We start from the raw sequence: 21,100 nt of genomic DNA on the forward strand, positions 1-21,100 counted from the left end.
TAGTAAAGAAGGTGTTTAAGATATATTAGGGGGTTACAGATACAAGTCTGAGGAAAAGGAAAGGCACTGGTCAGTGTACAGATGTCCCCCTAAGGGAGAAACTAGGGAACCATTGTGCACAATATACAAATATTTCCTTGGTGGATAGATAATCAGAGACCAGAGTCATTTCATTTCCAAATACTTTTATCACATTCTTAAAAATATGATTTTGAATACCTAAAGAGAGAGAATGTTCACTAGCAAGATTGTAGAGGCCGATAGGCATGATTACAAAGCAATTTCGATGTCCACACATTGATCTGATTTTGTGTTATAGGTTGACCTTGCATGCATATTTGAATATCTTTTGTGTTACTGGAACAGATTGTTGCTCTTCTGAAGCACTCAAGCCAATCATTGACATGGTCTGTGGTAATAGTTTAGAGAATATAAACAAGCTTTACCATTTTTATTTTTGGTTAAGAGTTAAGACAAAGTACTGAGTTAATGACTCAATTCAAAAGTTTGGTGTTACGGCCTCAGCCATGGGATGCTGATTGCTTTAAAGTTGATGTTCCTATCTGGATTATAAGGGGTTTCAATAGCCTTTAGTCACTTCACAAATTTCAGCTGAACTTGTTGGTATGCTTTCTTTTTACTGAATTTCATTTTCTTCTGCACCTCCAGGAGATCATATTGTGCTGATTGTGAACAACCTTGGAGGGTTGTCCTGCCTGGAATTGAATATTGTGGCCAATTCTGCAATTAAGTATCTGGGTAAGTTCACCAAGGATTTTCATCTGAAGCTCATGACTAAGATTAAAACAAGTGAACACAAAGAACAAAAAGAATGATGATTAGCGATATGGGCATCAAAGGGAAAACACTGACTGTTATAAAAGTAGCTGTTCAGACTGGTGCACAGTGGCAAGTGCTGTTCGATCTGATATTGGTACCACTGTTGTTCACTACTTATATTAATTACTTCGAAAATGGAAGTGCAGTTTTAAAATTTGCAGATGACATTAAATTGTTTGCTTGATTAATTCTGATTAAGACTAAGAAAATATACGATAACATTAATAAACTTGAAGAATTGGCATATAAATGTGAGGTGATGTATGGTTGTGCTCATTCAGAAAACATTAAAAGTAGCAACACAAATAACATGCCATAAAATGCAAAGAAAATGGTGATCCTTTCAAGAAGAATAGAACTCAGAAATGGGAAAGTTATGTTGAAGTATCCACTTTGGATTGTAGAAATCAAATATCTGTTTTAGTGGTGTTTCTAGGACCTATGGAGGAAATGGTTTCAGGTGTTAATATGCATGAATCATTTAAAATTTTTGAATGTGTACAAAAAGTACTTTTTAAAAAAAATCTAATGGTGTAGGCTTTTTCTCAAGGAGATTGGCATTCAAAAGTGCTCAAGAAATGCATCAGTTGTGCAGAACCTAATTATATCCCACCTGCATTCAGAACCTCAGGACTTATGTTTTGACTTTGGTGAGGGTATAATGCAGATTCACCAAAACAACACCAGAGCTTGATGTTATAACTGAGCACTTGATTTGCATTCCATTCAATCTGGAAGGATGTGGTGTGATCTAATCAGGATTTTAACATTAGGACATTTTTTGTATTCCTCAGATGTGGCCGTCTCTTGCAAATCATTTATTTTTCATCCTTATTATTCTTGAGAAGACAGTGGTGACAACTGAACAGCTTATTGGGCTCTTTCAGTGGGCAGTTAGGAGTCAACCACATAGCTGTGATACCATGTTAGCCAGATTGCATATGAACAACAGAGTTATTAGGGTAGCCACAGAGAAACAATTTCCTCAGTAATGGACTTCAGAACAACAGTGCATTATCTTAAAATGAGAGAGAGGCCAATTAGCAGTCAAGAAGCATTATTTTACGTAAAAAGTAGAAATCAACATTTTATTCCACAAAGTCTGTGGACCAAGTTTGCTTAATTTTTATTGGGCATTGATTTCTCAGGATGTGAACAAACATGAGTAATAGGGTTGAGGTACTAATCAGATATGTTATTATTGAACAACAGAACAAGCTTGTGGCAGAATGGTCCACCATTGTTCCTATGTTTCTATCAGCCTATCTCCCCAAATAAAATATGATGTAGGAGAGACAGTAGGTTAGCATATTCAACTAATTTTCATCTAGATGAAGAGTCTCGACCTGAAATGTTGACCATCCATTTCCCTCCGTAGATGCTGCCTGATCTGCTGAGTTCCTCTAGTGTTTTGTGTGTTGATCCAGATTCTAGCATCTGCAGTCTCTAGTGTTTTTTTTTATGTCCCTCTGGTTTGTGCCACCTTTGATTCAAATCCAGTCCTAAGAAGAAAAGGGACATGTGCTAACCTCCTGCACTATCAAAGTCTTCAGAATTGAAGCAATGGGTAACAAGTTCATAAAAGTACATCCCTACCACTAATTTATTTTTGTTCTCTGCTATCTTTATTTTATGGTATAAATGTATGCTTTGTAATTTTAAACAAACTTGTCAAATTCTGTGCCAGATGGAGGTCTTTTATCAAGACGAGTCTTTAAACATTTATTTTTGCAGAATTATAATAACATTTGTTTTTTTTTGGGTATTTTTTTCAGAGAGTAAGGAGGTCATTATTGAAAGGGCTTATATTGGGTCCTTTATGACAGCATTGGAAATGGGAGGAACTTCTCTAACACTGATGCGTGTTGATCCTGAACAACTGCAATTCCTGGGTGAGTGCTTTTGGGTGACATCTCCCCTTTTACATTTTGCATTCCAAACCCTCTTGCTAGATTATTATAGGTAGTGTAGACATCAGGTAAAGGCAAGTTAATTCTGCCAAACCCTTCTCTCGCAGAATACTAATTTATATGTTCTGTAGCTGAAATTCGAGGGAAGCTGTTCTACAGTCATTTTTTGGAGCATGTCTCCAATGCTCAAAAGGACAATAAGCTTGTCTTATATCCTGGGGATGGGTTACTTTGCTTATGTTTGGTGGTCCAGCACCTGAAGAGTTGCAGCAAAGATTCAATCTTAGAATATCTATGTCCAGCCTAATTTACCTGCATCACACATTTTCTCCAACACAATTTAGAACTTTGGAATATCCCTGCTTCTGATTTTGGAGCACCATCTTCTTTCTCGAGACTCTTGTTATTATTCTATGTCTGCTATGTTGAAGTATTTCCTTTCTTAAGTTCCTGTTCTGAACACTTACTTCCAAATTGTGCACTTGATGCAACAGCATTGGCAACTGGATTAATTGTGGGTACTGTCATTCATACTATCTGTTTTGGGATTAAGAAATGAAAGTATGTGTCCTGTGCACTAGCCTCTGTCTATCATTGCTACTTGTCAGTGAACAGTTGATTAGACTGCTGTCTGCAGAAGATATGGTGGAAAACCACTAAGTTGTCTCTCTATTGATCAGAGATGTCATAGCTGTGTTTTAGAAGGCAACGTTAATAGTTGTTCATTCTCACAAATGCCCAAGAGCTTTCAAAGACCTCTGATCATGAATATTGTACCTTTTTAAAAGCTTATCACATTCCTCTCCTTTTATTAATCCTCACATCTTTATTGTTTCAGGCCCTACTGTAGAGTGCAGCTGAACCAAGTTTGTTTGAAGTCTTTATAATTTATAGCGATTATAAATATTACTTAAGATTTATAGTCTTTATTCTTCCAAAATGTCTCTTGTTGCTCTTTTCATTAAGGCACGTAGTTAACTGAATGGTCTGGAACAGCATCCACAAGGGTATTCTTCATTTTGAACCAAGAGTGTCATTCAACTGTAAGGGAAGGAGCATTGCACCATTGGCAGCCTGATTCTTCTCTATCACTCATAATCTCTACTTGCTTACTTCCAAAAGCAAAGAGGCAGTGGGTTCAGACAGTTTTTGTGACACTTCCATTATACTCTTGAAAAAGATTAGCCAAAGCAGAGACCAGGAATGAGACATAGAATCCTTTTGCTCTGTATGGTTTATTCCTGTAGGAACTGCATTTATGAAGACATTGTAGAGGAATTGGGGTCCATTTTTTAACAGACTAATTTTGTGTTACCTGATTGTCATGCATTTTTTGGAGTTCATTGGATAATACATTCTATTGCATCTTTGTAGATCTTTTAAACAGCAGGATTCTACACAATTCTGTTTCAACAGATTCACACACTTCAGCTCCTGGCTGGCCTAATGCATCGAAGAGCAGTTTGGCACAAAGGTCCAAGACTTTGAATATCCCTCATCTGGAACCTGAGAACACAAATATACCTCCTGGGTCAGGTAGATGCTGCTCATGTTGTTTATGTGGCATGTGAACGTGATCCTGGAGAGACAGTACAATATTCAACAGAGTCAGAAATGACTAAAAAAAATATAGATAACAAAGATAATAGAGTCAGTGGAAGAGAAAGAATGAGTAAAATTAGAGCGAGCTGGAATAATTGGAAAGAGAGAAAGAATGATTACACAGTAGGAGAACAGGAGTAAAACAAAGAAATACTATAATTATTTTGTGTCATTTAAATTAAGTAACACAGGGTTACTGCAGAAAGTAACATTTTCAAGATATCATTGATGTGTGCCTGGGCTTTGACAGTCTTTAATACATGTGAGTTGTGTTTCCTCTGTGATAACATAAATAACTGTCACTATTGGACACTTATTTGCTCAAATAATGTGAAGCAAATTACATAAGAGGCCCATTTCAGTAGTGAGTGGATTTTTACTTCGGAAGCATCAGATTAGTTTATTACTTTCCCCTTTGAGTCAGATACTTGCTGTTTTGAGCATATAATTTGTGTTTGAAAAAGGCAATCCTGAGGCTGTTCTAGTGTTGAGAATGTACCTTCTCAGTAAATGGTAAATTAAACATGATATGCATATCCAATCAATGTAAAAGATGCGAAGAAGAATGAGGATATCTCCTGGGGTCCTGGTTTATATTCCTCCCTTGACTAATACTTACACTATCACAGATTATCCACCAATTTATCATATTCTACTTAGAGGAACTTTCTTCAAAAGAATAGTGACTGCACTTTAAGAATTATCCAAAAGATTGTTCCACCATGAAATCTTCTCTTCTGTGAAGCATGTTGAGGCAAATTTGGATTCAAAATTGTTTCATGCGGTGCAATGTTTTTATACACTTGATTGCTAAACAGCCCTAGTTTCATCCAAAATTCCATGGATCCTTCCAAAATTGTCTGGTTTCTAGAACTTTGGAAAGTAGCCAGTGTAATACCATTATGTAAGAAATGAAGATAAGGGAAAATAGAGAGGTATAGGAACAGTTAGCCTGACATCTGTTGCTGACAAACTGCTGGAGTCCATCATTAAAGACATGGTACAAGGGTATTTTTAAAAAAAATGAAGTGTGATTTGGCAAATGGTTTTATGAAGGGAAAATCATTTTTGTTACATCTAATAGAGTTTTTTTGAGCATGTAACTGGAAGGGTAGGTAAGGGAGAACCACTGGATTTTCAAAAGGTTGTTGCACAAAATAAGTGCTCATTGGGGTCAGGATAACTTGTTCACTTGGCAAGAAGACTGGGTAAAGGACAGAATCAAAAAGGAGAGAATTTATGGGAGTACTTTCAGGTTAGCAGCCTTTTATTTATAATAACTTTAAATGTTGGGTTGGGAGGTAATGTGAGTGAGGCTTCTTTCTGATATTTAACTTGCGTTCAGTTGTGACGAGAAACCATCAGCTGGAGTTTTGAGCTCCACAGTTGCAGCTTTCAAATCTACATTGCATACTCATCTGTGCATGTGCACTGCTGATACCATTTTACTCCCTAAAGGTTTCCTGTAGTAAAAATCAGTGGGTGCTACTAAGCTCAATTTCATTGCTTCAGACTTTTAAAAACTGTAGCATGTGGTTCAACATTGCAAAAGAATCTATATAACATCAGCTTACTACCACAATTCAGGAAGGAAATAAAAGTGGAAAATCAAGTACCCTTGGACAACACTTAATATGAGGGCTTTGATTTTTCCCAGATACCTATTCAAGTTTCTTCTTGAGATCAAAAGATAAGAATTCAGAGTAATATATCTTTATTAACTGTGATGTACCTTTTTTTTTATTACCCCAGGGTTCTTTTGCTTTATTTTGCACATTTGCTCTTGATGCCCTTCCTATCACTTGTCCAAAGACAAATACTGCCCAAGACTGATAGTGAGTTGTCATTTCCTCTTTTTCAGACCTTTGGTGGTCAGATTATGAGGCTCTGCACTGATCTTTGAGCATAGATCCTCACAATCCTGCCAGCTTTTTAAAATCTATTCCTAATGGTTGCACCATTCCAAGCAGACTGAAATCAGTCTTGATGACAGCTTGAACTTCTCATCAATAACATTTTCAATAAGTCCCTATTTGCTTTCTTAACGATGAACAGCATCCACAGGTCTGAAGTGTCTAATGCCAGTGCATTTGACGTTATTTTGCTTTCTCCCAGTTTTTAGAGTAGAGAATGGTTGCTCCAAAATAATCTACAGTTTGTGAGTTAAATGCACAATGGTGCTCACACTAGCTTGCATTATGCCCTGTGATGACACTAAAGAAAAGTATAACTGTTTATGTCCAAGAAGTATCCTGTTTCCCTGTTAAACAGCCTGCTGGATATCAACAATGTAGTTGGACCCTTATTGATGTGTGATGCACTCAGTAATACTGAGGTAGGGGGATGTTCAAGCTGACAGAATGACCTCTGGGTACTGGGGAGGGGGGCACTGTGTGATTCAAATGTTTAACAGAGAAAGTTCTTCCATCTTCGTTACATTGTTGATTAGTGGTCTGTTGACCTCCAGGAGCCATCAAGGATGAAGTCAGCCTTGGCACAGCTGGACTGAAGTATAGATATGAAAATGTTCCTCATTCTAGATCTCTAGCCTTTGTCCCAATATGTCTAACCCCCCGCCCCCTACCCCCCACCCCCCACCCCAGCCTCTTCCTGTTGGCCTGGAGCTTCAGCACCATTTGCTCACAGTTGATGAGGACCTCTCACCATAACCTTCCTGACATTCTTTCTTTTATTCACAAAGATACATTAGACACACAATGATGCAGATGATGCACTGTACTGAAGCTAAGTACTGTAGTAGGTGGAAATCTGTAGTAAAAATAAAAAAATGTGAGAAATGCTGAGCAGGTCCGTCAGACTTTGAGCTCAAATGTAGATGACTTAAAAATTGGTCATTACATTTTTCAGTGTGTTGTTAGCTGAGATGCATTCCATGAAGGTGTGGTGCTGTCAGTTAATGAATGTTCGTGAAGCATTTAATTTAAACTGCTTTACAGGTCCTTTTGTCGATAAGGTGCGTTCAGTCCTGGATATAGTTTCCACCACTTTGCTTCAAATGGAAGAGGAACTGAATGAACTGGATCGGGAAGCAGGAGATGGTGACTGTGGCAGTACTCATGCAAGAGCAGCTCGTGGTCAGTTCCTGAAAAGTTGTAACTTTGGGAATTTGGGGATAAATATTGATCAAAATTGTTAGTACTAGTTGAATGGTTAGTGATTGAATGACTAAAACATCAATAATTTGTACCATCAACTAAATTTAAACCAGACTAACAGACAATTTAGGAAGATATTTCTCAATTTAGGAATGATGCTCTCATTGACTCATTCAGAAAGATAATTGTACATAATTTCATTCAGTCCCTCCTTCAGAGCTACAATAAGGGACCTTGTGTTGTTTCTGTCATCTAATTGAATTGATATCACGTGAACATTGGAAAATGCATAATTTTTTAAGTTACCATGAGAATGAAGAGTAACAATTATATTTCTTAAAGAGTAACTACCGCCTGTACTGTGAGCTGTTCCAGAAGGTCACTTGTGTGTGAGGCAGAAAATGTGGGTTCTTATGGATCTTATGGTGTACTTTGTAGTTAGCTAGCTTCACAAAAGAAGACAACACTGAAATTTTACTTAAGGAGGGAAATTCTGAAATATTGATTGAGATAAACATACTAAAGAAGAAGTTGTTTTGCATCTTTGAAAAATGATAAATCACCAGGCCTGGATGAATTAAGAAACAAGGGAGGAAATTATGGAGGCTCCAACCATCACTTTTTAATCCTCCCAGGCTGCAGAAGTAGTTTCAGGGGATTGTAAGACTATGGATGTGGCATTGTTTAAAAAGGGGATCATCAAAGCAGTTGCAAGTGGTGGAGAAATTATTGGAATTGATTCTGAGTGACAGTATAAACCTTCATTTGGAAAGATTAATCAGTTTGGATTTGTTAAGGGGAGGTTCTTGCACTCTGACTTGATTGAATTCTTTTAAGGAGGTAACAAGAAAGATTAATGAGGCCATTGCATTTGATGTAGCTGCATGGATTTTAGCAATATTTTTGACAATGTCCTACAGGGCAGGCTTGTTTAAGAGAAGTAAATCCCTGTGTGATATAAGGCAGGGTGTCAGATTGGATTTGAAATTGGTTCAGTGACAAAATGCAATGGATGACTGTGTTTTTGTGACCAGATAGCTGTTACCACTGTGGGCCAAAAGGATTTAGTAATCCCATTCATGTTGTAATATGAATGATTTGGTCTTAAATGTAGAACACATGATAAAGAACAAAAATTGGCCATGTTTAGACCTGAGGAAGATCCTAGAGGGTGGCCTCAGCTCCAGCAACCCGGGTTCAATGCTGACTTCTGTGTAGATGTTGTATGTTCTCCCTGGGATTGCATGGGTTTCCTCTGGGACAATCAAAAGGACAATCTAATTATGATTTGGATCAATGATAAAGGGAGATTAAATGGATTGAGTGGTAAATATCAATGAAGATAAGCCATGTCTGAATGCACTGCCATGAGGATATGGAATATATTTATCTTATTATAAGAAACGCAATTTAAATCTGCTTATGTTAAAAAGCTGAAACCTTGTTAATAAACATCAGTGATCTAAAAATGATTCTGCACCTCAAATAGTATATTTAGTGAGCAGTGGTGGCAAGGAAATGGTGGGCAAAACAACATTGAACATGGCCCACTTGAGCAATATTCTTCTAAGTTTGAGGCTCAGGATGTCATGAACAATAGATTGGGCTTTGCACATAGATGGTCAGGACATATGTCAGTGATAATAAACCTGATTCTGACTCTAGTGAGTTTGGGGATTGGAATTGGAAATGAAGAGTGAGTAAATAAAAATCTTATGGATCTGCAAGAGAAGGATTTGTATGTTTGACTCTCTGTTGTGAACCAAATCAGACTGAAAGCTTTTCATTTGTGCATTTGTTCACCTATCTTTTGAAATCCTAAAACTACGTGAGTGGTCTGTACCAACAGGTGGTCATGTGTAAACAATGGGATTTTGTACAACTGACATCAAAGTGTGCTTTGGATGCTTCTTGACATCACTGCAGAGTTCTGGGTTCTTCTGTGCCTCATCTCATCATGGATATGAGTATCTTGAATTAATTTTTTAGTGCACAATACATTGTGCCACTTAAGAGAATTTCTAAGTCAGTATCTGAGAATATTTATTACTTTCAGCCATTAAGGACTTGCTAACATCAGATGCAGTTCCCGGCAATGGTCATCAGCTCCTTTTGTGTCTAGGCAGAGTGATTCGAGACCAAATGGGTGGATCTTCAGGAGCAGTAAGTCTAAATGGTAATTCTATTTCCAACCAGCAGATAAAGGAAAAAGATGAAGTAGCAAAAAATGACTTTAAGTTAAGCTAAAAGCACAGTGATTGGTTAGATTTGTCTGCAGTCATTATATCAGGTAACAGCCAAACTTTTAGCAGTTTAAAGTGTGTAATGATGAAAAGTATGTACATTTATTCATTTTAAATTATGCACATATTACGACCATATTGCAGCCTTACTTATCTTGAAATCTAGACATGACATCATCGACATCATAGTTTTTACTGCTGCAATGTATTCTTCCTGCAGAAAAAAATTTACTATTGTGGTTTCCCTTCTACGATATTTAGGCTTTCAGAAGTTAACTTGTTGATGGTGTTCACTTGATACTAAGCAGAATTTTCAGAGTTTTGCTTTAGTTTACAGCATAGGAATACTAAATATATTTGAGTTAGCAAGACTTTTTGATTGCAGGGCATCTGGAGACATTGGCATTGCCATTGGTTTGCTGCCCTTGTGAATTGCAAGGTGGCAAAATTATATTTGATCTGTTTATTCCCATTGTTTGTTTTCAGTCTGATAACCAATTCTCAATCCCTGTCGCTGCACAATTTCCATTTCTGTGCACTTTAACCTCGTTGACCAATATCCTGTGCACAACCTTCTGAAAATCCCAAATACGCCACATTTTCTGATTTTCTTTTATGAGTAACATCCTCAAAGAACTCCAGCAAATTAATCGAACATGATTTTCCTTTCATAAGTCCATGTTGGTTCTGCTCAATCATTTTATTCTTTTCAAGATGTTCTGTTTAGTACATCCTTCATTATAGATTCAAGCATTTTGTCTCCTACTGACATTTTGACAACAAGTCAGTAGTTTCATGTCTTCTTCCTCCTTTCTTAAATAGGGGAGACTGATTGGCTACCTTCCAATTTACAGGAACAATTCCAGAATCTATAGAAGTTTGGATGATGATAATCAGACTATTCACTGTTTCTAAATCCACTTCTTTCAAAATGCTGAACATGTAAATCATTATATTCTTGGGATTGTTCAGCTTTCAAGCTCACTGACTTTTCTAGTACAACTTTGTGACTAATATTTTGTTCCATCCATTTTTCATTCTTGGTAGACTGTTTATCCTCTATTATATATGGTAGTTTTTGTGTGTTTTCTTCCATGAATACAGATGCAAAGTAATTATTTAATTCCTCTGATATTTCCTTATTGCCATTTTAAATTCTCCTGTCTCTTTCTGTAAGGACCCACACTCGTATTTATAAATGCTCTCATAGTCTGTTTTTATTTCTTGCCAGTCTGTTCTTGTATCTTGCATTTTTTTAATCAAGTTTATGATCCTTCTCTGCTGACTTCTAAATGTTCCTTATCCTCAGACCTATTGCTGTTTCTGGCAACTTTATAAGTTTCTTCCTTGGTTTTTACACTGCCTTTAATTTCTTTGTAGGCCACGGATAAATCACGTTTCCTATTTTTTCTGATTCCTTAAAGGTAAATTTTTTTTTCTACAGCATGCATTTTTTCTTTGAATGCTAACCATGGCCTGTCCACCTTCATATTTTTCAATGCATTCTCCCAATCAAGTACAGACAACTTTCCTTATGCCTTCACATATGTGGCTGATCTTCTGGGATTAGGACCAACCCTTCCTCTGCAGGGTGAACTCCCAGTAGGAAGGAAGCAGCTTCATGTTGAACAACCTAGAACGTTAGGACTTCTTGACACTGGACTGCTGGAAATGGATAGATATGTGACCTGTAGAAGCCCCTGAAGTTGGCAGGCCTTCCACTGGATGAATGATCAATAATGGGCATATGCTGGATACATTTGAGAACTAAAGGTCAGAGGAATGTAATGATTAAAACTTGTTATTGGAGTTGAGTTCTGGATATTGAGAATCTGCACATCTTTTTCCAGTGATTCTGAAAATTAACATTTTCTGATGAATTGACTGTGAATTTCACCCAATTAAAAAGGGTATTTTGTTCCACTCAGTAAGAACGAGTTGAGATTTTCAGTATTCTAATATTGATTTGGAATTTCATCTCTAATGTGCTGCCCTTTCTGTTGCAGCTGTACAGTATTTCCTTGATTGCAGCAGCACCAAATCTAAAAAGTAACAACAATCCCTCTGCCTGGTCAGCAGCATTGGATTCTGGGATTGGAGCACTGAAGAGGTTAGTTTGTGCAGAGATTTACTTGGGCTCAAGAAAAATATCTGTGAAAGGGGCATATGAAAAGTGAGTAAAGAGAATATCTGTGAAATGTTGATGGTTCTTATGAGGACGTAAATACACACTGGTGAACAACATAGCAGCTGAGGAATTTATATAATGTTAAAAATCTGCAGATAATTGAAGACCTTTAGTCATAGCTTAATAGCCTGTAAAATAATCAATGACTGAGTAAATTAGGATTAGTAAATACCTCAAATCGTGAATGGAGTAAAATAATTGGTTCTCAAATTCAAGTTTATTATTGTCATGGACATACGTATATACACAGAGTATGAATGCCATGAAAATTAGCTTTTTGCAGCAGCAGCAGCACAGTACATTACAAGATGAAGACAAACATAAGTTTACATTAACTTAAAACAACATAAATTATATGTAACTTAAAATAAACAACGGCATTAGTGCAAGATTAAGAGAGTGGGGAAAAAAAAAGTCCAAGGTGGTGTTCAGATTTTTCATGTCATTTCAAGAACCTGATGGCAGTGGGGACGAAGCTGTTGTTGAACCTTGAGGACTGGGTCTTCGGGCTCCTGTCCCTCCTGCCTGATGGCAGCATCAAGAAGAAGGCATAGCCCAGATGGTGGAGGTCCCTGATGATGGATGATGCCTTCCTGAGACATTGCCTCTTATAGATGGGGAGGCAAGAACTGTACCTGTGATGGAACTGGCTGAGTCCACCGCTCTCTGTAGCCTCTCGCATTCCTGTGCATTGGAGCTTTCATACCAAGCTGTGATGCAACCAATCAGAATGCCGTCTGTGTGAGCTATCTTCATTTCTTCTGCAGGAAATTACAACCCAATTGATGAAAAATCTTCTAACATAGTGTACTTAAATTTCGTAAGAGCATCTGGTAAGGTTCTTTTGGTAAGAACTCAAACTGAAAACTGTGGAGATTCAGACTAAATCTTCACAATACCTTGAAAAATATATTTGTTTAACAATGGGTGCTGGTTCATGGAATTTCAGTATTGTGGCAGAGGAGGGCAGTCCTTAATAACTTTGCCCAGATGTTGCGATTGGATCAATATTATGTTTAACTTAATCATAACTTTCATTCAGTAACTTACTCAAATTAGGTAATTTTACAGGTGATTCAAACTAGCAAAAGCATTTGATTCCAGTAAGAGTACAGGAAAAATACAAAGTAATCCAAAATACATGTTGTATGGTGAAAGACAGATGAAATATAATATGGACTAATTTAAAGTAATGCAAATAGTTCATGAATATTGCTGATGCAGCTGAGGATGAAGTTAATAGAGTTTTAGGATTCCAAACTTAAGGTTTCCTCCAGGTTAGAGCAGCTATCACCAATCAACAAAACCAATAGAATATTGAACTATTAAGCAACAGAAGCTGTAACCTATAAAAAGGCAATTTTAGGCTGATCTTCACAAGGGATAAACAGTATATGGGAAGAGCTTATGGAAAGAGTATTCAAGGCAAAAACTGGTATTATTTCAACACAATGGAATATTATCAGCTGAATAGACATCTTTAACTGCATTTATCTGCTGGTCTAGCAACAGCTGATGATGTATCCCAGTTGGAGTGAATGCATGTCCATGTCTCCTTCCTCGAGGTCCTGGATCGACCTTGAGTGGCCAGCCATGGTCAACACAGCATGTCCAGTAGTCAAGTGCTGCCAGCATTCATTGAATGAATATCTCAGCAGCCCGCTTCTGAAAAAAAGCACTCAGTGTTAGTTGTACCACACTCTGTAGAATGTGGCTTGAGTAATCTGCAGTTAGGTCTCCCAGTGTCACTGAATGTCCCTTTAACACTGAAAAAAGCAAAAAGAGATTAGTATTCTGCTGAGGCTTTTCTGTGATTGTCATAAAGCTCCACACTGTGGGAGAGGTCAGAGGCGCTAATGTGGATTGTGGATGGAAGTACAGGGTGCAATGTCACCTGACATAATCTCACCTTGCAATAATTATGAGATGATCTATTCCAGGTAAAATCAAAACTGAATCACATAGTGTTGGATTGTAGAGTGCTCGCTTTTCCATTATTTCTCTGGTTAAATGCTTTATTTTAGGATATCCGGTGCTAACTGTATTACTGTATTAAGACATTTGTTACAACACATAAATATATCAGAATATTTTTTTCAAGCATTATTTCTTATTTACATTTTAATATAGTGCTTGATTGAATTGTTTCATGGCAGACTTTGCATTCAGTGGAAAAGAAATGCATTTGAATAAATAACACTTTCATAAAGGGTGTGTTTTTCAACGCAGTTTGCACCAGAATTGTCATTAGCACCCAAAGCAGAAATGCTGGAAAAAGTTCATGAGGTCTTGAGGTCTGAATATGAAAAGCAAGATTTCCTCTGCAGCAATTTAACATCTACACAAATGTAACACTTTTTCAATCTTAGTATTCAGCAAACAGCTCTGATTCAAAGACTCTAGGATTTCTTGCAGTGTTGAATTGTTACTGTGTTTTGCTTGGTTTTAAATGTTTTCTGTCTTGATTCCTCTTTCTAGATTGCTGATATGACTCTAATAGTTGTCAAAAATGGCTAATATTGTTATTTCTGCACAGGTATGGAGGTGCAGAGCTAGGAGATAGAACCATGGTGAGTTTTGCCATTTATACTTGAACAGCATGAATTAAAGGGAAGTGCTGAGAGAAATAGATATTACAGGAGACTATAAGGATATTTAATCTAGACCGTTGGTCTTACATTGATCGTAGAGGGATGTTGTGCCACTTAGTGCAAGTGGCTTAGTTGTCAGATGAATCACTGACTGTAGTACAAGCAATCACAACGGAAGGATTGCATTCCTAGAAAGTGGTCCATATCTCGATTTTCCGTAATGCGAAGCCATATTATTTGCGCATACATCAAGAAACACGAGTTGAAAGATAATTGTGTTGACTTCCTATTTTTCACACAAATTCCATGAGATCAAATTTTATTATCTATCTCAAATTTCTGGGTTGTGATTTGTGAATTCTGTAATGGGGGTTGCCTGTACCTAGTTGTGCAGACCTGGAAAACTCCAAGCCCTGTATGGTGTGGAATTTGGGATTCACTCAGTCTGGCTGCCAAGGAAATGCATGGTGATACAGGTTCCTTTCCAGCTGATACTTGATGTACAACTCCCTGTGTTTGACATGCCTTTAGTGCAGAAACCCAGGCAGAGTATGTATGAAGTGATATTCAATGCAACTAAAGCAGCCAAGAGGATTTAATGTATTATAAGGATTTTTTAAAACATTCTCTTTTATTTCTTGTGGATTCTGAAGTTTATAAAGCCATAAGGTCTGGGTTGCAATTGAAGGCAGTGTCACAATGTGCATTTTAAGATCACATTTTGCTTTTAAAATGATTTTTGTGATCAAATGCCCACGTAAGCTCATCTTTCAAATATGCAGCTTCCTCCAGCCCTTCATCCATCCATCCATCCATCCCCCTATTTCCTTCAACTTGTATGGATGACATTTCCTTAAGCCATATAAGGCCCTGTTTTGCAGTCCCTGGGTCTTCCTTTCAATAACCTCCTTAAAATCTACCTCTTCAGCTAAGTTGCCTTTCCTAATTTCATTCTTTAACTTAGTGGCAGTTTCTGTCTGATTGTACTTGTGTCAAGCACCTTGGAATGTTTTCTTCTGTTAAAGGTACTATTGGCAAGCAGTGATTATGGGTTCTTCCGAAATTGAAACATGTCCCTGAAATTAAGGTTGAATTATTGAGAGGAGCTGAGTTTGGGTTTCAGGATTGATTTACATTGTTAATTTTCTGTACACTTCTTCAAGGCTAGGGTGATGGCTATCAACATCTTGGCAAATGATGGTTCATGACACAAGGGTCACCAAGCTCTGGTGTGAGGGAAGAGCCTAAGCCAAAAGTGGCTGGCTTTCCCACAGTGAATATGCATCTATTTGCAAAAAGGAAAAGGCACAGCCTTCTTTCTAGTTTGTCTACAAAACTTGTGTTCTCTTGTGATTCGCAGCATTCACTGTACCAACTTACATTCTGCTCCTCGAAACTAGATGCTCATCAGAGAGTTGATTCTAATCATCAAGGGAGAATGTTAAGCTTCTGCAGCCTTTGTTTTGCTTTGTAAGTCAAGCAAAGCTTTGAGATTTCAGTGCCGAAGTTGGTCCTTTATTTGCCCCTGGAGCAAAACCTCGAGTGTGCAGTTTTAAGGTACTTGTCCAACGTTCCCCAACCAAAATCATCATACCAGCGTGTAAGATTTTCTGCATGATCAGTAGGCCATTGGGTGTCGAGCATATATTTGGTTGCTGGTGATGTGCTGGTCCCAAGTTGGATCAAAGATTTACCAATGACAACAAAGATGAAAGCTGTTCAGTCAGCATTCTTATTTTGAATGTTTCACAGTCATAAAGTGCTACTGATACCTTAGTTCTCTCAGTGAGTCATTTGATGCTCCAGACAGGTGGAACAGATTTGCTGAAGGTGAAGGCTGACTATATGTGCATTCAGTTCTCTCAAGGTTTTTTGAGTTGGTTACATCTGAACCAAAATAGCAGAAACGTTCCACTTTAACCAGTACTTCATTGTTTACATAGGTGTTTAAAGAAAAGAATGGAAAAGGCCATACCAAACCTTGGAGAGTTGGCTGCACATGGGCTTAGTTTTTTTAGCTTGAATTCCAAATGATGCTTCTTTTTGCCTCTATGCCAGCTTGACCCAATGTGTGCTGCTGCAGAGGAACTACGCAATATGACAGATGAAGGTGGCAATGTACTGCAAGTCTTAGCTGAGGCTGTGCAGGTAAGGGACAACCTGTTCTCTCGTACTTGTTAGGGAAGTTGCAGCTTTTGTTCTGACCATTATCGAGTCCACCTGCTGGAGAATCTGCGCATGCATGTCACATGAGGACTTGTTTGGATTTCATAGAGTCATACAGCACGGAAACAGGCCCTTAGGCCCAACTGGTTCAAGCCGACCAAAATGTCTATCTGAGCTGGTCCCGTTTGCCTCTCAGCATTTTCTATCCATTACTTGTCCAAATGTCTTTTAAATGTTGTTATTGTACCTAACTCAACCACTTCCTCTGGCAGCTCATTCTATCTACTTACCACACTCTGTTTGGCAAAAGTTGCCCCTCGTGTCCCTTTTAAATCGTTCCCCTCTCACCTTAAATCTATACCCTCTCATTTTAGACTCCCCTACTCTGGGGGTGCGGGGTATGGCGGGGGAAAGACTGTGACCATCCACCTTATCTATAGCTCTCATGATTTTATATACTTTTATAAGGTCACCCCTCAATCTCCTATGGTCCAGGAGAAAACATCCCAGCCTCACCTTCTAACTCAAGCCCTCCAGTCCTGGTAACATCCTTGTGAATATTTTCTGCACCCTTTCCAGATTAATGACATCCTTCCTATAACTGGGTGATGAGCACTGCACACAATTCTCCAAATGTGGTCTCATTGATGACTTGTACAGTTGTAACATGACATCCCAACTTCTGTACTCGGTGCTCTGACTGATGAAGTCAAGTGTGCCAAAGGATTTCTGCACCACCTTGTCTACCTGTGTCGACACTTTCAGGGAACTATGTAACTGACCAAAATACAATACCGCACACTGAGCTGAGTTAAATTCCATCTGTTACTCCTTGGTCCACTTTCCCAGTTCATCTAGGTCTTGTTGTACTCTTAGATAACCTTCTTCACTGTCAACTACACCACCAATTTTGGTGTAATCCACAAACTTAATAGCCATGTTAATAACATTGTTATCCAAATCATTAACATGGATGACAAATAACGGTGGACCCAGCACCGATCCTTGCGGCACATCACTGGTCACAGGCCTCTAATCTGAATAACAACTCTCTGACTCCTTCCACTAAGCCAATTTTGTATCCATTTGGCTAGCTCACCATAGATCCCATGTGATCTAACCTTCCAGACCAGCCAACCGTGCAGGACCTTGTTAAAGGCCTTGCTTAAGAACATGTGGACAACATCTACCACCATACCCTCATCAATCCTCTTTATCAACTATTCAAAAAAAAAACTCTCATTCGTGAGACTTGATTTCCTGTGCATAGAGCCATGCTGGCTATTCCTAATCAGTCCTCTTTCCAAAATGTTGGTAGATCCAGTCCCTCAGAACCCCATCCAGTAACTTCCCCACCACTGAGGTTAGTCTCACTGGCCTGTAGTTTCTTGGTTTTCCTTGCAGCACTTCTTAAGTAAAGGCACAGCATTAGCAACCTTCCAGTCATCCAGTACCTCACCTGTGGCTAAAGGTGCAAATATCTCTAATATTTCTTCCCTAGCTCCCCACAATGTCCTTGGATGCAATTGATCAGGCCCTGGGGATTTATCCACCTTAATGTGCCTTAAGACTGCCAGCACCTCCTCTTTTCTAATGTGGAAAAGTTCCAATACTCCACTATTCATTTCCCTTAATTCCTGACCCTCCATCACCACCTCCAAGGTAAATACAGATGAGAAATATTCATTTAACACCTCGCCCATTTTTTGTGGCTCCACACATAGACAACCACATTATTCCTTAAGGGGACCTCTCTAGTTGCGCTTTTGCTCTTAAAATACTTGTAGAATCTCTGAGGCTTCTCCTTTACATTAACTGCCAAAGCTATCTCATGTCCACTTTTTGCCCTCCTGATTCCCCTCTTAAGTGTACTCACACATCTCTTATACTCGAGATATTCGATTGATCTCAGCTCCCTATATCTTACATATGCTTCCTTTCTTCAGACCAGAGCCTCAATATCCCTTGTAAACTAGAGTTCCCTAATCCTACCAGCCTTGCCCTTCACTCTACCAGGAAAATGCTGTCTCTGAACTCTCCCTATCTCACTTTTAAAAGCCCCCCACTTGCCAGAAATCCCTTTACCTGCAAACAGCCTATCCCAATCTACCTATGCAAGTTCCTGTCTAATGCCTTCAAAATTTGCCCCAATTTAGAATTTAATTTTTTGACCATTGTGGAGCAATTAACATTCTCCACATTTGACTGGTCTGCTGACACTGTCTGGGGCAAAATGAAAAAGATGATTATTTGGACTAAATTTCCACCATCAGAAGGTTAAATAATGGAGTTTTTCTCTTTCTCCCTGTCTCTTTCTCTTTCTTTCTCTCTCCCTCTCCTCTCTAATGCATAAATACCTTTCAGTAATTAGCATTGTATTAATATTGATGTACACCTACCACATGCCCTGAAAGGATATAATAATAGTTTTCTATTGTAACTTCATTTTGTACTTTGAATCTCGTTGCTTTGCTCAATGGTGGAATAATATAATGATCCCTGATGTTCATATATCTGACACAGTTAGAATAATCTATCTCTGGGTAAAGAGCAGGTTCTGTTTTTACAGATGTCCTTGAATTGATTTTGTCCATAAGTTGGAAAATACACAAAAATTACTCAATATGGTAACCATACTTCCACAGTATTATAATGAATGGCATCAACAACACAAGACTGATCAGAAAGAACAATTACTAAAAGTGGAGAGAGAGAGGAAACTCTCTCTTGAATTTAATAATATTATGGGAGCTCATTCATATGTACGGGTGTCCATAAGTCATGCGGTTGTAACCCGGGGATGGCTTGTAATTACTTGAATGTAAGTTGACAGACCAAAGATTAACACAGTACACGATGCATGGACTGCAAGATCTTCTGAGTGTGACCTGATGCAGGCCAGTTTTACTGATCCCAAGACTAGGTTGAGTAGTGTAGTTTGAGACTACTTTGTAGAATGAGGACCTTTGTCTTTTCATTTTCTTCTGTTTCCAGAAAGCTGAAGCAGCTGCAGAATCCACCAAAAATATGAAGGCAAAGGCAGGACGGGCAAGTTATATCTCTTCAGCTCAGCTCACCCGACCTGACCCGGGTGCCGTGGCCTTTGCTGCCATTTTGAAAGCCATCTTGACAGCTCTTGAACAGTCCATTCCAAAAGCACAAGAATGAGGTTTTTTTTTAGGGACGTGAAGTAAATGTAAATGTAAATTTTCTGCTTGAGATTTCTAGTTTCATTGCTTCATTATTATGATTAAATACTCTATATTACAATACATGGGATGTTTGAAATTGGTCTATTTGTACATTAAGTCAGTGTATTTGTTCAATGATTTATTTTTCTACAATTATTAGCATCCACTTTACAGCCCATATCCACAGATGGCTACTCTGTCTACTTTGCACCTACTGATACCTACTCATCTTCACTGCATATGCTACAGGTTATGATATCATCTATTACTCTTCAGTCTTACTATTATGCACTCAACACTTGCAACATCTCGTGTATGCACAGGACGTCAAGTATGAAATATACAGCAATATATTTATGTAAAGAACATACGTGCCAGTTAGCACCCATTGTGTCCAAACCCATTGATCATTATAGCCCCTATATCCACTGATTTTTACTGTTGCCTTACATTGACCAATAAGTACATACTTTATATACTTTGCACCCATAATTACCTAGTGTGCATCCTCTTGGTCAGTGGGCACTGTCATCGTTGCTGATTTCTGAATTGCACCTGACATCTACCAGTATACACATTTTCCCTACATTAGTCATTACCAAAGATAGTGACTACTCTTGAAAAGACAAATTTGTAATGGATTTGGCAAATGGATGGTGATTGTTGTGGGGTGCCGCCTTTCACGTTTCCTGAGTGCTCGAGTTCATGGTTGCTTCATGATATGTTCGATAAGATATCTTTATTAGTCACATACATCGAAACTCACAGTGAAATGCATCTTTTGCATAGAGTGTTTTGGGGATAGCCCCCAAGTGTCGCCACACTTCTGGCACCAACATAACATGCCCTCAACTTCCTAACCCATATGTCTTTAGAATGTGGGAGGAAACCAGAGCACCCGGAGGAAACCCACGTAGACATGGGGAGAACATACAAACTCCTTACAGACAGTGGCTGGAATTGAATCCGGGTCGCTAGTGCTGTAATAGTGTTACGCTAACTGCTATACTACCGTGATTGAGTGATAATCACATTGAGTACTGGCCTAACTTCATTCAGCTTTTATTTCCATTTCAGACACCTTAAAAGACTGAAACCAAATGGAAATTGTATAAAGGCTTGTGCAAAATCCAACACCAAAGGGAGATAAGGAGGTAGTGCAAATAAATTTTGGTCTGCAAATCAAGAGTAAGGACTGCAGAGATTTTACAAATAAAAACCAACAGTTTATTATCAGCAATGCAGTATTCCCA

General features: G+C 38.3%; 1 protein-coding gene across 5 annotated transcripts in view; it reads left to right on the plus strand.

Moving 5' to 3' along the window:
- The window catches only part of LOC127577702 (triokinase/FMN cyclase-like), a 42,771-nt gene extending 22,845 nt beyond the window's left edge, over positions 1–19,926 (plus strand). For 4 of the 5 annotated variants that reach the window (XM_052029156.1, XM_052029153.1, XM_052029152.1 and 1 more), the window contains 9 exons: positions 670–759; positions 2,616–2,732; positions 4,167–4,286; positions 7,310–7,447; positions 9,525–9,631; positions 11,718–11,821; positions 14,436–14,469; positions 16,549–16,638; positions 19,651–19,926. In XM_052029156.1, the coding sequence (XP_051885116.1) occupies positions 670–759; positions 2,616–2,732; positions 4,167–4,286; positions 7,310–7,447; positions 9,525–9,631; positions 11,718–11,821; positions 14,436–14,469; positions 16,549–16,638; positions 19,651–19,824 (974 nt within the window). In that variant the 3' untranslated portion in view covers positions 19,825–19,926. Of the gene's footprint in view, positions 1–669; positions 760–2,615; positions 2,733–4,166; positions 4,287–7,309; positions 7,448–9,524; positions 9,645–11,717; positions 11,822–14,435; positions 14,470–16,548; positions 16,639–19,650 lie in introns of those variants that run through there. The other variant, XR_007957427.1, reaches the window with a different exon arrangement.
- The last annotated feature ends 1,174 nt before the right edge of the window (positions 19,927–21,100 follow it).

Source organism: Pristis pectinata, chromosome 14, assembly GCF_009764475.1.
Source record: "Pristis pectinata isolate sPriPec2 chromosome 14, sPriPec2.1.pri, whole genome shotgun sequence".
In the NCBI taxonomy this organism is placed as follows: Eukaryota; Metazoa; Chordata; class Chondrichthyes; order Rhinopristiformes; family Pristidae; genus Pristis; species Pristis pectinata.